The 19991-nt window shown below is 37.5% G+C and overlaps 1 protein-coding gene across 5 annotated transcripts in view; it reads left to right on the top strand.

Annotated features, from left to right (window-relative positions):
- The window catches only part of PDCD6IP (programmed cell death 6 interacting protein), a 58091-nt gene extending 40026 nt beyond the window's left edge, over positions 1 to 18065 (top strand). For 2 of the 5 annotated variants that reach the window (XM_060162418.1, XM_060162417.1), the window contains exons 11-18: positions 138 to 249; positions 1364 to 1533; positions 6246 to 6494; positions 6860 to 6994; positions 8162 to 8256; positions 15054 to 15177; positions 16303 to 16499; positions 17399 to 18065. In XM_060162418.1, the coding sequence (XP_060018401.1) occupies positions 138 to 249; positions 1364 to 1533; positions 6246 to 6494; positions 6860 to 6994; positions 8162 to 8256; positions 15054 to 15177; positions 16303 to 16499; positions 17399 to 17573 (1257 nt within the window). In that variant the 3' untranslated portion in view covers positions 17574 to 18065. Of the gene's footprint in view, positions 1 to 137; positions 250 to 1363; positions 1534 to 6245; positions 6495 to 6859; positions 6995 to 8161; positions 8257 to 15053; positions 15178 to 16251; positions 16500 to 17398 lie in introns of those variants that run through there. The other 3 variants (XM_060162416.1, XM_060162415.1, XM_060162419.1) reach the window with 2 other exon arrangements.
- The last annotated feature ends 1926 nt before the right edge of the window (positions 18066 to 19991 follow it).

Here is a 19991-nt window from a genome sequence, read left to right as displayed (position 1 = left end):
ATTGTACTAATTTATATTCTAACCAGTACTGTAGGAGCTCACTAATTCTCACCTGTATTGAGTATGATCATTTAAAAACTGTTTTAAATTTTTTACACCAGAAATATTTCATTGTTGCTTTACCTTCTTTTTAAAAGTCATTAAGACTGTTGGATGAAGAAGAAACAACTGACAATGATTTAAGAGCAAAATTCAAGGAACGCTGGCAAAGGACGCCATCCAATGAACTCTATAAGCCCTTAAGAGCAGGTAAGAATGTGCATAAATGACTTTGACTTGAGTAAGTTCTCAGTTTGGATCTACGTTTTTTGCTTGATTGAAGTAGGCTCTGATGTAAACGTGTTTTTATTGAAACTGCTATTATGAAAATCCAGGTGTTTTTCTTCAGTTCCGTGTAAGACAAAAAATAACAAAGGTAATCGACGTTCATTATGAGAAGTTCGAATTCTTAAGAAAGTAAAAATTAAAATGATCCTGTAATACTCTTTTCCTATTCCAAGCTCTATGCATATTTTAAAAACATAAATGATATGATATTATATATATGGTTTTGTAATTTCATTTCACTTAGTAGTGGATAGTAAAAGATGAGTTTTAACAGTTAACCTGAAACCAAATTGTTACTATTTTTTTATTTTTTTTTTTGCGGTACGCGGGCCTCTCACCGTTGTGGCCTCTCCCGCTGCGGAGCACAGGCTCCGGACGCGCACGCTCAGCGGCCATGGCTCACGGGCCCAGCCGCTCCGCAGCATGTGGGATCCTCCCGGACTGGGGCACGAACCCACGTCCCCTGCATCGACAGGCGGACTCTCAACCACTGCGCCACCAGAGAAGCCCCAAATTGTTATTTTTAAGACTTTGAATATTAAGATTTTGTGATTAAGATAAATGATGTCTAGACTTGTTTTATTTCTCTGTAAAAGTAATTAATACTATTGAGATTTTTCTAAAAATATATCCGCCTTTCTTTTAAGTCAGATTTAAGGAGTGATCCTTTGAGAGAGGAATACTTTTGAAATAAGTTGTAACAATTTTTGGAGTAAATGTTATCTTTCTATATTCACAAGTTGTAGGAAAAGATTAGACTAATGTCGATTGGCTTTTATTTGGTGGACAGTAACCGCAAATGTATTTTAAGGTATAACTGTGCTTTTGCTTTATAATTGATTTTGTCATTTTTCCAAAACCGAAAATGCAAAGACTAACAGGAGCTCAGTTTCTGTTATCTAGTGAATTGGGACTTATCGAAGGGGGAAACAAGTAAAGTTGGAGAACAGAATTAAAAGTACAACCAGCTCATATACATTACTGTTAAAATCAGTACTGTGCTCTGGTAACATTTTTTTTTTTTTCCCCTCCACAGAGGGAAGCAACTTCAGAACTGTTTTGGATAAAGCTGTGCAAGCAGATGGACAGGTGAAAGAGCGTTACCAGGCTCACCGGGACACCATTGCACTTCTGTGTAAGCCGGAGCTGGAGCTGAATGCTGCCATCCCGTCTGCTAACCCAGCGAAGACCATGCAGGGCAGCGAGGTGAGGACATGCATTTTGATGTGGGTGATCATTTGCTTATGAAAACTATGTTCAAGTCATTATATACAATGAATTACCAATTTTTTTTCTTACTGGCATCTTTTTAAAAATGCTGATGTACATTGAGGTGGTTGTTTTTAGAGTAGCATGATATATACACCGTGTAAAAAGTAATTATATTAATAATACTACTGTCCTGTAGTAATAATTTCCATTTATTGAATGCCTCCTATGAACTGGGTACTGTATTCTAGGTACCTCATATGTTCACAGGTTTAATTCAAATTTTATAAAAGGGAGAGGCTTGGAAGTATAGGAACTTCCTTGAAGTGGAAGGACTGGATTGGCCAGATACTCTTCTGACCACAGATTCTTTGTTTCTTACATCATTCTATACCACTTTCCACCATATTCCACTGGGAGTACCTCTGAAGGGAAAGTTGTCAAGGTGTGCTTGTTAATCTAATAAATGGATAACGTCATCATGACATTTCTGCTGGTGACAGGAAGGAGAAAATCAGTAGTGGGGCGTGTGATTCGCTAAGTCCCAAAAGGGGAGTGTGGGCTGAACACTGTGAAGTTGTGTAGGAGGATAAGAGGAGACCCGAAGCACACAGGAAAATAAGCCAAAGGGCAAGAGATAGCGCTGAAAACTTCTTGAAAAAGGTGAATTTCCTGGAATAGTAGTTCTCAGAAGTTATCACTATCATTCCTTATTTGTCTTTGCACAGAAACATTTCATGTATTTACTCAGCCAAGACTTAATGGATAGCTACTGTGTAAGGCACTATGCTAGATGCACATAATAACCAGCCTTTACCTTCAATTCACGATCCAGTGTGGAAGATGAGACGTATACAAGGATTACTGTAATACAGGGTAGAAATTGAAAAGTGTCGCAACTATACTGTGAGAATTTAGGTGACGAAGTAGTTATGTTTCAGCATTTGGAGCTCCTTAAGCTTAGGAGGCTTAAGAAATTGGCACTTCATGAGAACAGTAGACAGGCAGGAACGTGGACATGTGTAGGATCCGAGAAGATTGAGTGAGTGGGTGTGTCCAGAGCAGTTTCTGAGGTTCTGTGGAAGCAGCCCCCGAAGTGAAGAGAAGACGGCGCTGGTGGATGGGCACAGAGCCTGCGTCTCAAGGCAGGGGTGCCTGAGGGAACAGTGACTGTCAGTTAGATGCTTTGAGGACGTGGGGGAGAAAAGGAAGGTGGTTAGAAGATTAACTTGTGAAGAACAGAGCCTGCAGACCCATAGAACAGCAACACTTTCTGGCCCCTTTTTATTTTAGAAAAAAACATCTGTTTAGTATCTTCATTTTTTCTTTTTAGTGTCACATGCATGACTCAGAACTTATAGGGCTTTTGTCCTTTTATTTTCCTGCTTTCTATAGAAAAGCAAAAATGGTTCTTGCTAAGCAAAATCAGAATGAGCATATACTGATATGTTATTTTATTCAGTAATAGCTGCTTTGTTAATTCACAGTGGTATTACATAGGGGAAGAAAACTTTTATAGTCAATATGAAGTTATTTTACTGAAACTAGATTTTCTGCATAGAGGTAATTAACAATTTTCAGTGTTCTAAATATTCATTCATCATGTGCCTTTATCAGAAAGGGCAAACATCATGTGTTTATTAAAGCTATTTCAGATAGTTGTCATTGTAGTTGGTGACACATTAGCCAGAGTTTTTATGAGAAAAACTCAAGCATTTGAATTGCTGATTATTAAAGTGATACAAAGTACATGTTTTATTAAGAGGTCCAAGCATAACAGGTAGGACTGTTTTTTTCTTTCATTATGAACAGGCCAACTAACTAGTTATTTGTCTTTGTTCTGTTTGGGCATCTGGTTTTAGGTACTTAGAGGATCTTCGTTTTTATACTGTAAGAGACAGTCATCTGTTTCAAGATAATAGTGTTCCTGACTTTCAGCTTTGTTTACTAGACTATTTTTTAAGACCAATTCTGCATATTCCTATTTCTCCCCCAGCTTTATTTCACTTGGCTACTTAAACATTTTCTAACTTTCGTTAGACATAACTTATATATAGAGGAAAATGACCTTTCTTACTCTCCTAATAGCCAAGCAACCTTCACATAGGGTCATAGTCATGGTTGAGTTTCCGTTATCAGTTTAAATATGCCAACAGATAAAACTATTGCAGCCTTTTCAAATTTATATGCTGTTACATACCCCCAATACAAAATGTGTCACATAGTTACAGAAATAGTTATAATTCAGCAAAATAAGGGATACTTAATTCTTGGTCTGTTCCTTCTTGTTACTCTGTTCTTGTCTGAGTGCTCAGATGCCTAAGCCTCTTTAGTCCACAATGCACCTGAAGTATAGAGTTAAACCATGAAACCTAACTAACAGTTAATGATAATGGCTACTACTGACTGAACACTTAGCCTATGTTAGAAATTACATTGAGCACTTTATATGGATTATTTCAGTCTTTACAACAGTCCTGGCATATAGGTACTATTATTATTCTTGTTTTGCAGATGAGAAAATTGAGTTTTCCGGGTAAACTGCCCTTGGTTACACAGTAACTAAGCCCATTATATTCACTAAGGGAGTGTAGTCAGAGTTGAAGTTTTTTTTTCTATGTCATCATATTTCACTTTGCTAGACAACTAGTTTCATTTGTTTCTGTATTCACGATTTGATTTAATTTTGTGTTTTGGATGTGTAAAAGAATGTTCATGATTCAAAAGGTTCATGCAGAGAAATCTCACCCCTTTTCTTTCTACCTTCTTCCCATCTGCTCTATGTAAGTAACTATTCATTAGTTTTTGGTTTGTGCTTAGTGCTTTTATTTTTGTGAAAAATACATATGCACACAGATACATATCATATATTATGTGTGTGTATAGCTTTATATTCTGATTTCCCTTCTCACTCAAAATGCGACATACCATACATAACGCTTTTGTACCTTTTTTCATTTAACAATATGTCCTGGAAGTCATTTGGAAGCAAGACTTTGCTCCACTTTGTCTAACATCAAATTCTACTAGATCCCTTTAATAGACTTTGCCATGTCCATCCAGGTATGATTCTTTCTCCTCTTCCTTCCTTTTAAGAGTGTCTGTGGTTTGATGCTTCTTGGACCTCTAAGACCATTTCTTTGCACTGCTCTGCATGTTAAGAGAGTGAATTTAAGATAGGAAGGACACTTAGGAGATATGGTGGTAACAGAGGCCAAAATGTAGAAGAAACTTGAGACTTTTCCTCAGGGCTTTGGTTTTCACATGGGAAGGTCGCTCTGGACCCTCTTGTCAGGGAGCTAACTAAGGCCGTGGACTGAAGAGCCGGACAGAGCTTCTTAGAAACAGGCAGTAGGTGAGCAGATCCTTTGGAGCTGGAAGTGCTGCTGGTAAGAAGACAGACAGAGGTGTAGATGGGGTTCATGGACGGCCCCTTCTTCCTTTGTCCTTCCCCACTTTCTTTCTATAAGCATCCCTGGGGCAAGCAGAATAGAGGGCTTGGGGTTGCTTTTCTCCCTTCTGGTCCTAGGAGAAGTGTGAAGAGATGTGAGTGAAAGGGGGCAGCTCATGTGTGGCCTTAGAGGGCGCTTGAACACTCTAACACTGTTACTACAACGGGGTGTTTATGAATCACGTGGGTGTTAGAGACTGCCTGGACCGAGTAAGAGGCAGAACTCATGATGCGAAGAGAGATACAGAACCCGCCCGCTCTTTCTCTCCCAGGATATAAAAGAAACATACAGCTTATAGCTTTCTGTCTGTCTGTCTGTCTCGAGTGCTCTCTCCGTGTATATCCGTATCTCTGTTTCTGTCTCCATGTCTCTCTCTCTCTCAGTCTCGCTAGGTCGGCAAAATAGGGTATCTCTTTACTTGACAAAAACATACCTTCTGGGGACTTCCCTAGTAGTCCAGTGGTAAAGAATCCGCCTTCCAATGCAGAGGACATGGGTTCAATCCCTGGTCAGGGAACTAAGATCCCACATGCTGCGGGGCAACTAAGCCCGCGCGCTTCAACTAGAGCGCCCGTGTGCTGCAAACTACAGAGCCCACTCACTCTGGAGCCCACCTGCCACAACTAGAGAGAGAAAACCCACACGCCACAACTAGAGTGAATCCTGTGTGCTGCAGTGAAGATCCCACATGCTGCAACTAAGACCCGACGCAGCCAAATAATAAATAAATAAATAAAATTAAATAAATATTTTAAAATATATATATATATATACTTTCCTCTACCTCGTGACAAGGATGCAGTGTAGTGTAGCAAGGTTAAGAGATTGGTTTGGAGTTAGGCAGGCTTAGGTCTCAGATTTCACCTCTGCTCCTTTTAGTAGCTGTGTAACCTTAGGCATGTTAACTTAATTTTTCTGGGACGCAATTTCTCCATCTGTGGAATAGAGGTAATAAATATATACCCTATAGGGTATTGTAAGGAATACATTAAATTATATTTGTAAAGTGTTTAGGACAGTGCCTGGCACATAATAGATGTTCAGTAGATCTGTTATCATTATTGCTGCTGCTATTGCAATCTGAATCCACTAAAGGTACAGCAATGTCTGTATCTAAATAAACCTGATGTACAATTTATACTTGGCTCTCTGAGAGATCGTCTCTCCCTGACCCTGGTGAACCTTTGTATATAATGCCTTTCTTGAAATTGGCTTCTGTTTTTTGGGCAGTTAAACTAAGTTTCTTAAATTGTTTAGGTTGTAAATGTCTTAAAATCCTTACTGACAAATCTTGATGAAGTAAAGAAGGAAAGAGAGGGGCTGGAGAATGACCTGAAATCAGTGAATTTTGACATGACGAGCAAATTTTTGACTGCTCTGGCTCAAGATGGTGTGATAAATGAAGAAGCTATTTCTGTTACTGAACTGGATCGAATCTATGGGGGTCTTACAACTAAAGTCCAAGAATCTCTAAAGAAACAAGAAGAACTTCTTAAAAATATTCAGGTAAAGTTTAATACGATTTTTATTAAAAAAATTACAGGAAGGATAAACCTGGACTAAATCTGTATCCAATTAGGATTGTGTTTTTTGCACATGTTACATATTAATAGAAATCTGTAAACGTTATTGGTTATATTTTCATGCCCACTGAATTTGTGGTATTTTTTACTTAAGGAAAGCTGTAAAGTACTGTGTTACTCCAAAAGGAATATATTAGGTAAATATCTAGTAATAACTAGGTAAATATCTCGTAATAGCTGCAGGAAATCATATATGGTTTTCATAGTTGGGGAAGTATCAGTACAAATGTTATGAGCTATAGTAACTTGATAAATAAGTGTAACTGCATAAATCTTTCTTTTAATAAGGTCTCACACCAGGAATTTTCAAAAATGAAACAGTCTAACAATGAAGCTAATTTAAGAGAAGAAGTTTTGAAGAATTTAGCCACTGCGTATGACAACTTTGTTGAACTTGTAGCTAATTTGAAGGAGGGCACAAAGGTATGAAGCACAAAAGAAACAAGAGCTAACTAACCAGTGTGGATGTGAGTTTGGGAAGTTAATTGGTATTACCAGTTGGACCAAATCATTCTGTCTTGAATTTCTTAGCTTTAACGACTTTGGCTCCTGAGAGCTTTGGTATAAATGGGAGAAAGCTTAATGAAGGTGGGAGTATTTCATGGGAACTTTGCAGAATGAATTTTATATTTCACCAGGCAGAAAGAGGATGTGTAGGCATTCCTTTCAGGTAGCAGGAATTAGCACAGAGAGGTCAAAAGATCAGTGACACTTTGTTGGGGGGTAGAAAGTTGGCCAATCTGAGTGAATTATGAGGGAAGAGGAGTAGTAGTGAAAGCCGATATGTGGTGGGGAAGGGGGTGTGTATGGCTTTTATATTCTTTGCTGGTGGTGTGGATTATGATAGATTTGTGATCTGCTTATGACTCAGAGTGCTTACTAAATATGTTTAAGTATTTTCTTGCCTTTCCTTTAGAAATTTTAGGGAAATGCTTATATTTGTTTTTACCAATTACTTTGCTTTTGAGGGAACAAGTGATTAAGTTTTTCAAATACATAATTCCTTTTGGTACCTTTAACTCCATAATGATCACTTAATAAAGTTATCTTGATGCAAATACGGTAGATATAATGTAAAACCCTCTGAAGAGAGCATAGAAATACTGCCAAAACCTTCCAAAGAGAGAGGATAGTAAAATGCCATTTTAATTCGGTTTAAAATGCTTTGTTGAAATAGATAAGCTGAGAAAACTCACCAGAGTGCCTTTGCAAATTCTTCTGAGGGTTTCTGAAATGATGCCTGCATTTCTGAAGTGAATGTGCAGATCTAATACTTCCACTTAAATAGGTTTAGAGTGTTTATTAAGAAGTTGACTTTTCTCTAGGAATTGGGAACTTGTTTATGATCATGAAACTTTTAACTTGTTGCCACTTAATTTTTGGTGGCAGTGCTTTCTAACGATGATTTTATTATTTTTATTTTCTTAGGGAATCTTAGGTCATATTTAATATTAAGTTACTGGACTTAAGTGGTATGACTGTCTCTCATGCATAGGATTTTAGCTCTTTAACTTTAACTGTTATTGACAAAGGAGCTCTTAGATTAAAAATTGTTCCGGTTTATCACTTGTGTTTGTTCTTTACTTGTAGTTTTACAATGAGCTGACTGAAATACTCATCAGGTTCCAGAACAAATGCAGTGATATAGTGTTTGCACGGAAGACAGAGAGGGATGAACTCTTAAAGTAAGTTTATTTTGTGTATTAAATTGTACTTTTGAAGTATTTTTCTTTAAAAAAAAATATTCTTGCTACCTCTTTTAAAAAAATCATATGTGGAGACTTTTGTGGTGAGTTGGCAGTGTGAGTTGGCAGTTTCTTTCCTTTCCTCCATGGTGTTTGTTTGTTTATTTGCTTTTTTATATATTTATTTATTTTTTATTCTTGGCTGTGTTGGGTCTTTGTTGCCGCACGTGGGCTTTTTCTAGTTGTGGCGAGGGGTGGCTTCTCTTGTTGTGGAGCATGGGTTCTTGGCATGCGGGCTTAAGTAGTTGTGGCGTGTGGACTCAGTAGTTGTGGTTTGCAGGCTCTAGAGCGCAGGCTCAGTAGTTGTGGTGCACGGGCTTAGTTGCTCCGTGGCATATGGGATCTTCCTGGATCAGGGATCAAACCTGTGTCCCCTGCATTGGCAGGTGGATTCTTAACCACTGCACCACCAGGGAAGTCCCCTCCATGGTGTTTTACAAAGCAGCAAGGAAACAACTGCATGATCTGAGAACAAAAGGGTGAAAAGGAGTGGAAACTCTAGATGTAGGAAGAACAGTGATGTCACAGAAGTGATAGAATAGCTCAGGGTAACAGATCTTAGGAAATGCCAATAAACATAAGCAGTTTACTTTGAAGTGGCAAATAGATTCCTTACATGAAGCTAGAGGCATAGAACATGAGGGAGAGAGGGTTTATAGCTCAGAAAATGTCAGCAAAGTCACTTTCTGCAGGGGCCTACTGGGAAAGCTGGGCGAGTAACATAGGACTCATTCCATGTGGAGTAATGAATAGAGAGTTGACACAGCATCGATACAAATATACTATATTCATTGAGGTGAGAAACAGAACAAAATTTTACTAAACTTAATAGATGAAGAACATTCACCAGAATAATGTTGTCACAGAACAGATAAAAAATTTACCATGAATTAAAAAAAAAAAAAGGCTAGGAAACAATCATTAAGGATCACCACAAACAAGTGCCAGAACTCAAGGAAAATGGTAAGAAAACAGGAGGCACTAAAACGTGAGGTGTCGGGATTCAGGAAACAAGTGGAAGAGAAGAACAAAGCCATCACACGTATAAGATGAAATGGGAAGGAGCAAAACGGAGGATAGACGAAGAAAACACAGGAGCACAAAGTAGAAAAGAAGAAATCAAAGAAAATGAAACCAGAGTAAGGAAAGGATTAAAAAGGATTAGAGAAAGTGGGCAGAGGAGATCCAATATATGTAAAATTGAATTCCCTTCAAAGAATAAAAACCAAAACAGTGAACAGAACAACTATTTAATGATATTACTCAAGAACATTTTCCTAAAATAAGGCTTGTTGAAAGGGTATATAATACGGTCAGGAGAAATGAACAAGAACTGTCAACACCCCAGCATATAAATTATTAGTCTTAAAAGATAATGGTAGGATCCTATTAAGGCAGTCAGGCAAAAAGATCAGGTAAGTTTATAAAAAGGTGAAAAAAATTCAGGCTGGCAGCACTGCATGCTAGAAGAGAGTGGAATGATTGCTTGTTGGAACTCGAAGCAAATGTGAGGCAAAGATTTTATATCCAGTCAACCTGTCCTTCAGGTGTATACAGAGCCATGTGCTCAATTAGTAATGAATGTGAAGAACCCAGAGACTATTATACTCATGAGCCTTTCTTGAGCCCTTCATATGACCTGACCATTATTCTTGTCTCTGTCCATGTTTAAACAGTTTCCCATTGAAGAAGTGGACGAAGTTAAGAGCTACTTTCTTCCACCCCCCAAGAAAGAGCAGGGCCAGTTGTTTTCAGTTTTTCTACTAAACCTTTAAAAAGCAAATAATTAGAATTTTTTTTTAATTAATTAATTTATTTTTGGTTGCATTGGGTCTTTGTTGCTGCATGCGGGCTTCTCATTGTGGTGGCTTCTCTTGTTGCGGAGCACAGGCTCTAGGCACGCGGGCTTCAGTAGTTGTGGTGTGTGGGCTCAGTAGTTGTGGCTCACGGGCTTAGCTGCCCTGCGGCATGTGGGATCTTCCCGGACCAGGGCTTGAACCCGTGTCCCCTGCATTGGCAGGCGGATTCTTAACCACTGCGCCACCAGGGAAGCCCTAGAATGCTTTTTAAATGGTTCTAGAGGTTTAAAAAAAAACCCTCCAAGTTAGTTTTACTGATAAGTGAATCTGACAAAGATTAAAACAGAAGTCTTCAGACCAGTTTCATTTATGAATATGGATGCGAAATTTCTAAATAAAATACTTGCCATTGATATTCTTCAGTATATTAATAAAGAAGCATGACCAAGGGGGAGTGGGTGGTTATTCCAGTAATGCAGTGATTGATCCAGTATTTTTACATCTAAGGAGAAAAAGATTCTCTTCATAGATGAGGAAAAAGCATGAGAAAATAACTATTCTGGTACTCAAAATAGGAATTAATTGACTTCCTTAACATGAAAATATATGTGTATGTGTGTATATATACAATAGATCTATTTATCTGTTTATATGTGCACAAAACTCAGCTTCATGGTTAATGGAGAAATGCTATAAACATTTCCCCAGAAGACAAATGCCCATTATCAATGCTATTATTTAATACTATATTGGCAGTACCAGACTACACCATTAGAAAAGAAAAAGAAATTAGAGATAGAAAAATTGGAAAGGAGGAGGTAAAATGATCACTACTTACAGACTTTATGATTACACATCTTGAAAACCCAAAAGAATCAACCCTCAAACTGCAAATAATAAAGGAATTGTTACTGAAGATAGGTGATTATAAAAATAATTTGTAGAAATCAATAGCCTTGGGACTTCCCTGGTGGTCCAGTGACTAAGACTGCGCACTTGCAATGCAGGGGGCCTGGGTTCGATCCCTGGTCAGGGAGCTGAATCCCACATGCAGCAACTAAAGAAAGGTCCCACAGTGCAGCCAAATAAATAAATAAATAAATATTTAAAAATAAATCAATAGCCTTCATACAAATAAACATATAGAAGATATAATGGAGGAAAAGACTTCACTTAAAATAGCAATAAGGAAGATAAAATACATAGGAATAAATTTGTCATTTATTAGACCGGTATGAAGAAAACTTTGAAACACTATTCAAGGACACAAAAGAGGACTTGAGCAAGCTGAAAGACGTATCATGTCCTTAGATAGGATGAGACAGCTTCATGAAGATGTCAGTTCTAAAGAAACTTATGTATTCAACATAATTTTTTTTTTTTTTTTTTTTTTGTGGTACGCGGGCCTCTCACTGTTGTGGCCTCCCCCACTGCGGAGCACAGGCTCCGGACGCGCAGGCTCAGCGGCCATGGCTGACGGGCCCAGCCGCTCCGCGGCATGTGGGATCCTCCCGGACCGGGGCATGAACCCACGTCCCCTGCATCGGCAGGCGGATTCTCAACCACTGCGCCACCAGGGAAGCCCTCAACATAATTTTTTAAAATATTCATTTATTTATTTTCTTTTTAACTGTTTTGGCTGCATCAGGTCTTAGTTGCGGCATGCGGGATCTTTCGTTGCAGCACGTGGTCTCTTTGTTGCAGTACTTGGGCTTCTCTCTAGTTGTGGTGCTCGGGCTCTAGGGCGCATGGGCTCTGTAGTTGTGGTGTGGGGGCTCCAGGACACGTGGGCTCTGTCGTTGTGGCACATGGGCTCTGTAGTTTGCGGCATGCAGGCTCTCTTGTTGAGGCACGCAAGCTCAGTAGTTGTGGCGCGCGGGCTTAGTTGCCCCGTGGCATGTGGAATGTTAGTTCCCTGACCGGGGATCAAACCCGCGTCCCCTGCATTGGAAGGCGGATTCTTTACCACTGGACCACCAGGGAAGTCCCTCAACATAACTTTGATTAAAAAAGGAATCAACAGATTTTCATGTAAAACTAGACAAGTTGATCCTAAAGCTCAAGTAGAAAAACAGTTAAACAAGATTAGCCAGGAAAACTGAATAATAACAACAGTAAGGGGAAACTAATTTGCCAGATACTAAAATATGTGATAGTGTCTCTAAAACACAGTGATACTGGCACGTGATTAGACCAAAGACAGAATGGAAGATAGGAGTAGATTCAAATACATATGTGAATTTAGTGAAAGAAAAAATCCTAAATCAGTAAGAAGAAGTTAGAAACATGTGCTTAGCCATTTAGAAAACAAGTTATTTTTACCTCAGAATAATTTCCAAAAGGATCATAATTGAAATGTATAAAATGAAATGAAGAGAGAATATGAGAGAATTTCTTAGTAAAGCTGAAATAGGAAGGGTCTTTGTAATTCTGACTTCAAACCCAGAAGCCATAAAAAAAAAAGTTCATCATAACATGATAAGAGTCAAAATGTAATAAACTGGGGAAAAATATTTGAAACTTATTCATGGGCAAAAGGCAAATACACGTAATTTATAAAGAACTCCTAGATACTAATGAGGAGGAAAAAACTCAGTAGAAAAATTGGGAAAGGATGTGAACAGAAATTCTGCAGATGAAATATGAGTGGTTCTTAAGCATATGAAAAAATACCTACCTTCGCTCAATATAAAATAAATATGAATTAAAATTACTCTGAAATAACATTTTTCAGGGATTTCCCTGGTGGTCCAGTGGTTAAGACTCCGCGCTTCCACTGCAGGGGGCACGAGTTCGATCCCTGGTTGGGCTGGTGAAATAAAGCTACATCTGTGCAGTGAAATACTATGCAGCTATTTAAAAAAAAAAAAAAGAATGTTTTCTATTTACCCATGTAGAAAAATCTCTGAGATAAATAATTAATGGTAAAAAAAAAAAATAAGGTTACAGACAGTGTAAAGTATGCTTCTTATGTAAAAACGGAGAAGATAAAAATACAGGGCTTCCCTGGTGGCGCAGTGGTTGAGAGTCCGCCTGCCGATGCAGGGGACGCGGGTTCATGCCCCAGTCTGGGAAGATCCCACATGCCACAGAGCGGCTGGGCCCATGAGCCACGGCCGCTGAGCCTGCACGTCCGGAGCCTGCGCGTCCGGAGCCTGTGCTCCGCAACGGGAGAGGCCACAACAGTGAGAGGCCTGCGTACCACAAAAAAAACCCAACACATTTGAATTGGTTTATTTCTGATAAGGAAGCTCTGGTCAGGTTCATAAGAAATAAAAAATAGTGGCTGTCTGTTTGTGGTAGTGAATGGTGGAATGAGAATTTGTAGATAGCGAGTGGCCTGTCACTTTTTAGTTTTTGAATCAAGTGAATATATTACCTTTTCAGAAAATTATATTAAATTAATCTAAATAATTATAGGGATTTCATGTTTTTTATAGTACCACCAACTAGTCTAACTTTATTTTTGACATTTTATCTGTACCCCTGGCCTTTTTTTTTTAGCCATAGAACCCTTTGTTCAGACTCAATCTTGCAGAGAAGCCCAGTTTGTGAAACAAACAAATGGCTGTGATTTAATAGCTTTGATTTATATAATTAGTAAGTGGCTAGGAAATTCTCATTTGTCCTATAAATGTGTTATTTACTGCAACCATCTCTGGAGTCTATCAAAGGAAAAAATATTATGTCTTATGTGCTTTATAATATATTATAATTATACAGGCTAGATACTGTGTTTATGATTAAATGTATTCAAAATCTAAATAGTTGTGAAGATAATTATAATAAATAAGTAAAATATTAAATATAATTGTTATATTTATTATATGTGAGTTATATATATACACACATATATATTAGATGTTTCAAAGTTTGACCTTTTTCAAATTTTAATATTGACTAAAAACTTACAGTTTATATTGTAAGCATTTATTACAAATTTACAAACATTATGAAGTAGTTTTGATTTCTTGATGAATGTGTGTAAGTTTTCTTTCTATGTGGAGTGTCTAATTTATCTTACAACTGGGATTGTTTTTGACAGTGAAAGTGTGGTCTGGGGGACTTGGAGTTGCTGTTAATTGTTACATCAAGACAGTAGGTCCTGTTGCAGACATTTCAGGACATGTCATGTTTACTGCTCTGTGCTTGTGAATCAGCACAGTGAGAAGTTGATCAATACCAAGTATTTCATAGAGTGTATTTTACTTTAGGGTTTTGTTTAGTGAGATTCCAATTTACTGTTAGAGGAGACTTTAAAATATTAACAAAATTTTTAATACTGTATTTTAATAGTCCTTTCAACCTCTATGTTTAATGAATTTACCTTAATAATAGATTATGAGGTATCTTTTAACATAAACTATCTCGGTGCCACATTTCGAATATCTTTCAGAAAGCTTTCATCAAGAAATTTGCACAATGGTTTTAAAGTTTTCATCAAGAAATTTGCTCAGTGGTTTCGAATAGGTTGTTGTTTTTTGTAAACACTGATACAATACAGCGATTAAAATATTAGCTAGGTAACTATGTACAGTTGTAGTTTTCTGATAATTATTAGATTATTATGTTACGAGTTTCTCATCTAGGGGATGACCTCCTGTTAGAGAGAGGGCAGTTTCTTAGGCTCACTTGCTCAGTTTGACATGTTCCTTAGTCTGGCTCTAACTATGATCTCTGAAAAAGTTTACCTTTTTCCCTGGTCTTCAGAAACAGAATAAGAACTAACTTTATTTTATTCAATAGTAGGAAGAAAGAAGATTTCAGTTAGTTCTAGTCAAGAACAGAAATGTAGTATATTTTAAAATACCATCATTGTTTTGAGTATATTTTCTGTGTTTCATACATGAAGAAAAGAAGGTAAGAAAAAGATCTGGTATTTTGTATGTGTTGGTTTTCAAAACTGTGTTAATTTCTAACACTTCTGTCTTTAATAAGGGACTTGCAACAAAGCATTGCCAGAGAACCTAGTGCTCCTTCAATTCCTACACCTGCGTATCAGTCCTCTCCCGCAGGGGGACACACGCCAATGCCTCCAACTCCAGCGCCGAGAACCATGCCGGTCAGTAAGCAACCACATTTTTAAAATGCAAGTTTTACGTGTTCTTGACAGCTTGCTTGCTGTAAAGGATAACACAGACTTTACATTGTAGAGGTCTGGTGGTCACCACTTTGATCAGGTGACCAACCTCAACTTTCTGATGTTTTGCAGTATAAAGAATACAGCATCACTCATGGATTCTTGCCTAAAAATGTTTAACTAAATCTAATGAAGTCTTTAGAATCAACTTTCAGTTTATAGCAAATACAGTGATAAAACAAGAAATTAAATTGTGCTGTTAGGAACAGTTGGACAGTCTAGAACTGGAACATTCTGTGAGACACCTAGCTTGGTCTTTTCTAAAAGCAAATGTCATAGAAAAAAATAGACAGGGGGCATATTCTAGATTAAAAGAGAGGAACGATTCATAATAATCAAATGCAATACATGAACCTCAGCTGGATCTTGGTTCATAAAAACGCCTAGAAGAGATTTTGTGATAAATAGGGAAACTTGAATGTGGAGTGGATACTCAATGATATTAGGAAATAATTATTAATTTTCTCAGGTGAAATGGTATTGTGATTATGTAGGAGAATAATAGGACTGGTATGCTGAAGTCTTTCGGGCTGGTGTCCTGAAGTTTGCAACTTAACTTTCAAATGGTTCTGCAAATATATAGATAGATAAATATATGGATATAGATAAAGCAAAGATGGCCAAATGTTAATAATTAATTTAATTGGTAAACGTGATTGTTTATAATAGTAGTCTTTTAAGTTTTCTGGTGTTTAAAAATTTTCATATGAAAATTCATGGGGCCAGGAAGAGATAACAGGAATAAACGGTACCTGACCTGCTCCTTCCTCCCACCTCAAATGTCTAACCATTGATGGGAGCAGTAGTGAACAGTAAATGATTAAATATTAGGCATCAGGGAAAGAGCAGTGGCTATGGAGTATCCACAAATTGGAGAATTACTTTTCAGCTACAGTACATTTCTGGAGTAATAAGCCCACATTTAAGAATGGGAATTAGAAATATGTTTGGTTGGATTCTAGAGTTTCTCATATGCCCTTTTATTTTGATTGATAGCAGTTTGACAGAAACCTGACACATTTTGTCAGTGCTGACTTTTTCTTACAGCCTACTAAGCCCCAGCCCCCAGCCAGGCCTCCACCTCCTGTGCTTCCAGCAAATCGAACTCCTGCTACTGCTCCAGCTCCAGCTCCAGCTCCAGCGAGCACTGGGACCACTGCACCAGCTCCATCACAGACTCCTGGTTCAGCTCCCCCTCTGCAGGCCCAGGGACCTCCATACCCCACCTATCCAGGGTATCCTGGGTAAGGCTGAAACTTTGTATATCCCAATGAATTGGCTAATGTTTCTAGCTCTGGTTAGTCTTTTAAAAACAAGCTCACCCCTTCTCTGAATGGAGGTGTCATGAATGAGTAAGCTACATTGTCAGCTCACGTAGAAATAAAAGTAAGTTATAGTCACTTTTTTTGAGTCGTTGAATAGCCATTTCCCAGGCTTATTTAATTTTAGTTTTTACATACTGGGTTTATATTAAATATATCTCTTCTGTATGGAATTCAGAATGTTTCCTTGGTCTTCTTTATTTAGGTGACAAACAGGTAGGTGCCTTTTCTGAGCTTAGCATAGCAAGGTTGATAAAGCCTTCTTTACATACCTGTACTTTGATGTCTTGGCATTCTGATCAACTCTTAAATAGAAATCTGTCTAATTATGGCATGTGTTTTCTTAAAGATCAGCTGCCTTTGTGATAGTTTTTTTAGTCTTAAAAATCCAGACATTTAACTATCTTTTAAAATGTCTTCCAAACTTAGTAAAGTACATTGTATCTTCCAAACGTTAAAACTTTGTAAATAGTAAATTTATGAGCCTTACAGTGAACATTGAATCTTGTGAAACAGAAGTGTACTTAGATTGCCACATTAGATTTAAGGGCTTCCGTTTTTATTCCTTGTTCATAGTTGAATATTTAGTCTTATTTCCTTCAACAATCTTATTTTTTGGGTAGCATTCAACACTTTTTTCTTGCATTTCAATTAATAACAGGATAGAACACTTTTCTCTAGCAAGTACCTTGAAACAGCTGTTTTTTCTCGCCATTGAATGGCTTTCTTGAAAAAACTTCATTTTAGAATAATTATTGTATGTTTCATTTTCTAGTGTTTGATTTACCAATCCAGCTTTCTTGTGTTCTTCTTCCCATCAGGTATTGCCAAATGCCCATGCCCATGGGCTATAATCCTTACGCATACGGCCAGTATAATATGCCATATCCGCCAGTGTATCACCAGAGCCCTGGACAGGCTCCGTACCCGGGACCCCAGCAGCCTTCATACCCCTTCCCTCAGCCCCCACAGCAGCCTTACTATCCACAGCAGTAGTGTGTCAGCTCAGAAGATCAGCTGGTTCAGCTCAGAGGGAAAGAAATACCAACCCTGCAATAAGTGTACTAAACCCTACGCTCTGGTTAATATAACGTACTCTGATGTACTGAGTGCAGTGTGTAATTTCTGTCTGCGGCTAGAAGCTGTGCCCCAGTTCCACATTTGATTGCACATGGGCCATTTGCTGCTGTTGCAGTATAAAGACTAAGTTTAATAGGATTTGAAATAAATTACATTACAGTTCATAAAAGTTGAAAATGAGAAATTAAACCCACAAGTGAAACGTTTGAAATTATTATACTTAGTTCTACATAAGACATGATGGGAACATCAGAGGCTTACAATGATGGTTTCAGTACTGATACTCAAGAAAACTAAGTTATCTTTCTCTTTTGGTTTATTGATTTGGTTTAATTTTCATTATGCTATTTTGCGTAATCAAAACATTGTAAATCTTATAATTTAAAAATAAATTCCTTAAGAACAGTTGTCATTGTTATGTTTTGTCATTGATTCTCATTCCTGTCTAATTTCTTTCTGGTATTAGTCTCTCATTTTATGTGTACACAAGTTAAACAGATCATGAGTTAAGTGCATGATTAATGCAGGTTAATAGGTTCAAGTACATTTTATAGGAAAACCAAAAGAATAATAACCATAATTTATCCTTCATATGCTGGTTAGTAAATTAATTTTGACATTTATTTTGAAAAATCCTATAATGTGGAAGAAACACAATTGCTACCAAAGATTCTTCAAATAAATATACAAGTAAATATGTATATTTAATGTTTTATTATGAGCTTCTCCAAGAAATTGATACAAATTCTGGTAATAATTTTTTTTCTTTTTTTCATAATCTGGTTAAAATAAATACATGTCATTAACAATGCTGTCTAATGTAATGGAATTGTTTAAAGAAAATTTACTGTACCCTTCCGTTCCTTTTTTTCACCTTACTGTCTTAACCTACTAACATTTAATGCACAATGTATATGAATAGATCTAAGCCCTTTCATTTTTATGCTCCTAGAAGATTGGACTATTTTATAATTCAGGGAGTGCACAAAACAGTTGTTGGGAGCATATGCCAATTCTGGAATAGGCTGTGTATTTAATATTAGTCTCCGCTGTTAGGATAAACTAATCACTGTATAAACCTCAGTGAGACTTGCCTAGTGGAGTACATAGACATGCCTCATGGAATGAGAAAGCGAGAAAGGAATGAGTTGTCTCATATCCCAGTGGGGTCTGTTCTGTGTGAGGTTCATTTCAGAACATACCAGGCATATGAGTAGATGTCCAATTAATCTGTTTATTTTCTAAGTTTTAATGTTAACCTTCTCTTGAATTACTGTTTCGTTTAAATGATACTATCAGTTGGTCCACTGTTGTTTTCATTTGACAGTTTGGGTTTATATTTTAAATGTGGGACTGAAGGTGTGATTGTAAAGGAAGTGAATTGGTTTAAAATATATGTATATCTTTAAAAATCTTTGTTGTTGTATGTAGAAAACATGAAGGCATGTTACTTCAACATAAATGACCTTTACATGGAATACTGAAATTGGTTTAAAGTTCAGTAGTTAAAACCTTGGCAAAAATAGTTTTTTACATATCATAGCTAAGTTTTATTAATGTGGAATCATCAGAATATGACATGGGCTCGTTTGACTTGTGTAAATGGCATTTAAGTTCCTTCTTATTATTACTCAAGTTATCATTTCTATCGTAAAATACTCAGTGAGATTAGGGGTATTCCAAATTGCTAGTTTATAATTCTCACTAATGCAAAAACTAAACAAAACAAAACAAAATTGGCCTGAATATTCTCTTGGGGAAAGAAGGCACTAAAGAAAAGAGTAAGTGCATCGGAGGGCCACCAGAGAAGTTACAAGGCCATTTAGCCATTCCCTGTGCTAGACTAGGCCTCCTCTGTTCTCTCAGAGGGCTCAGGAAGGTGGTTCAGAAACTTTAGGGAAGGAGGCTCCACAGCCCCTCGTGGCAGCCTCCTCAGCATACCCAGCTCGTTCAGCTCTGTTAGCAAACCCAGGCCTATTCCCTCTTGTTGGTTCACTCATCCTTTAGATGATTGAGGATGCTTTCCTTTGGTCACCTAGTGTCTTAGGTACAGATGACCAAATTTCTGCAGCCCTTCATTGCTGGGTGTGTCTTCATAGGACTCTAGTTTCATTAAGGTGGCTCATGGAAAGAAGTTTCTCTTATGTCCGTTTTGCATTCTAGCAAAGAAGAAGCAAGCCCTCACTGGGATTATTTTTGTTACCAAACTTTTTTATCCTTTGCTTAACTTCCTGTATTCCACAAAATACCCTAAAAAGTTGTTGTGGATAATGCTTTTTATTTAGAGGTAGGAGAGTTATCACTCTGGTTCAGGTATGTTGTACCTATGTTTAT

The sequence above is a fragment of the Lagenorhynchus albirostris genome, chromosome 10, assembly GCF_949774975.1.
Source record: "Lagenorhynchus albirostris chromosome 10, mLagAlb1.1, whole genome shotgun sequence".
NCBI lineage: Eukaryota > Metazoa > Chordata > Mammalia > Artiodactyla > Delphinidae > Lagenorhynchus > Lagenorhynchus albirostris.
The sequence above is the reverse complement of the archived record's forward strand: the minus strand, read 5'-3'. Positions and strand labels throughout refer to the sequence as shown.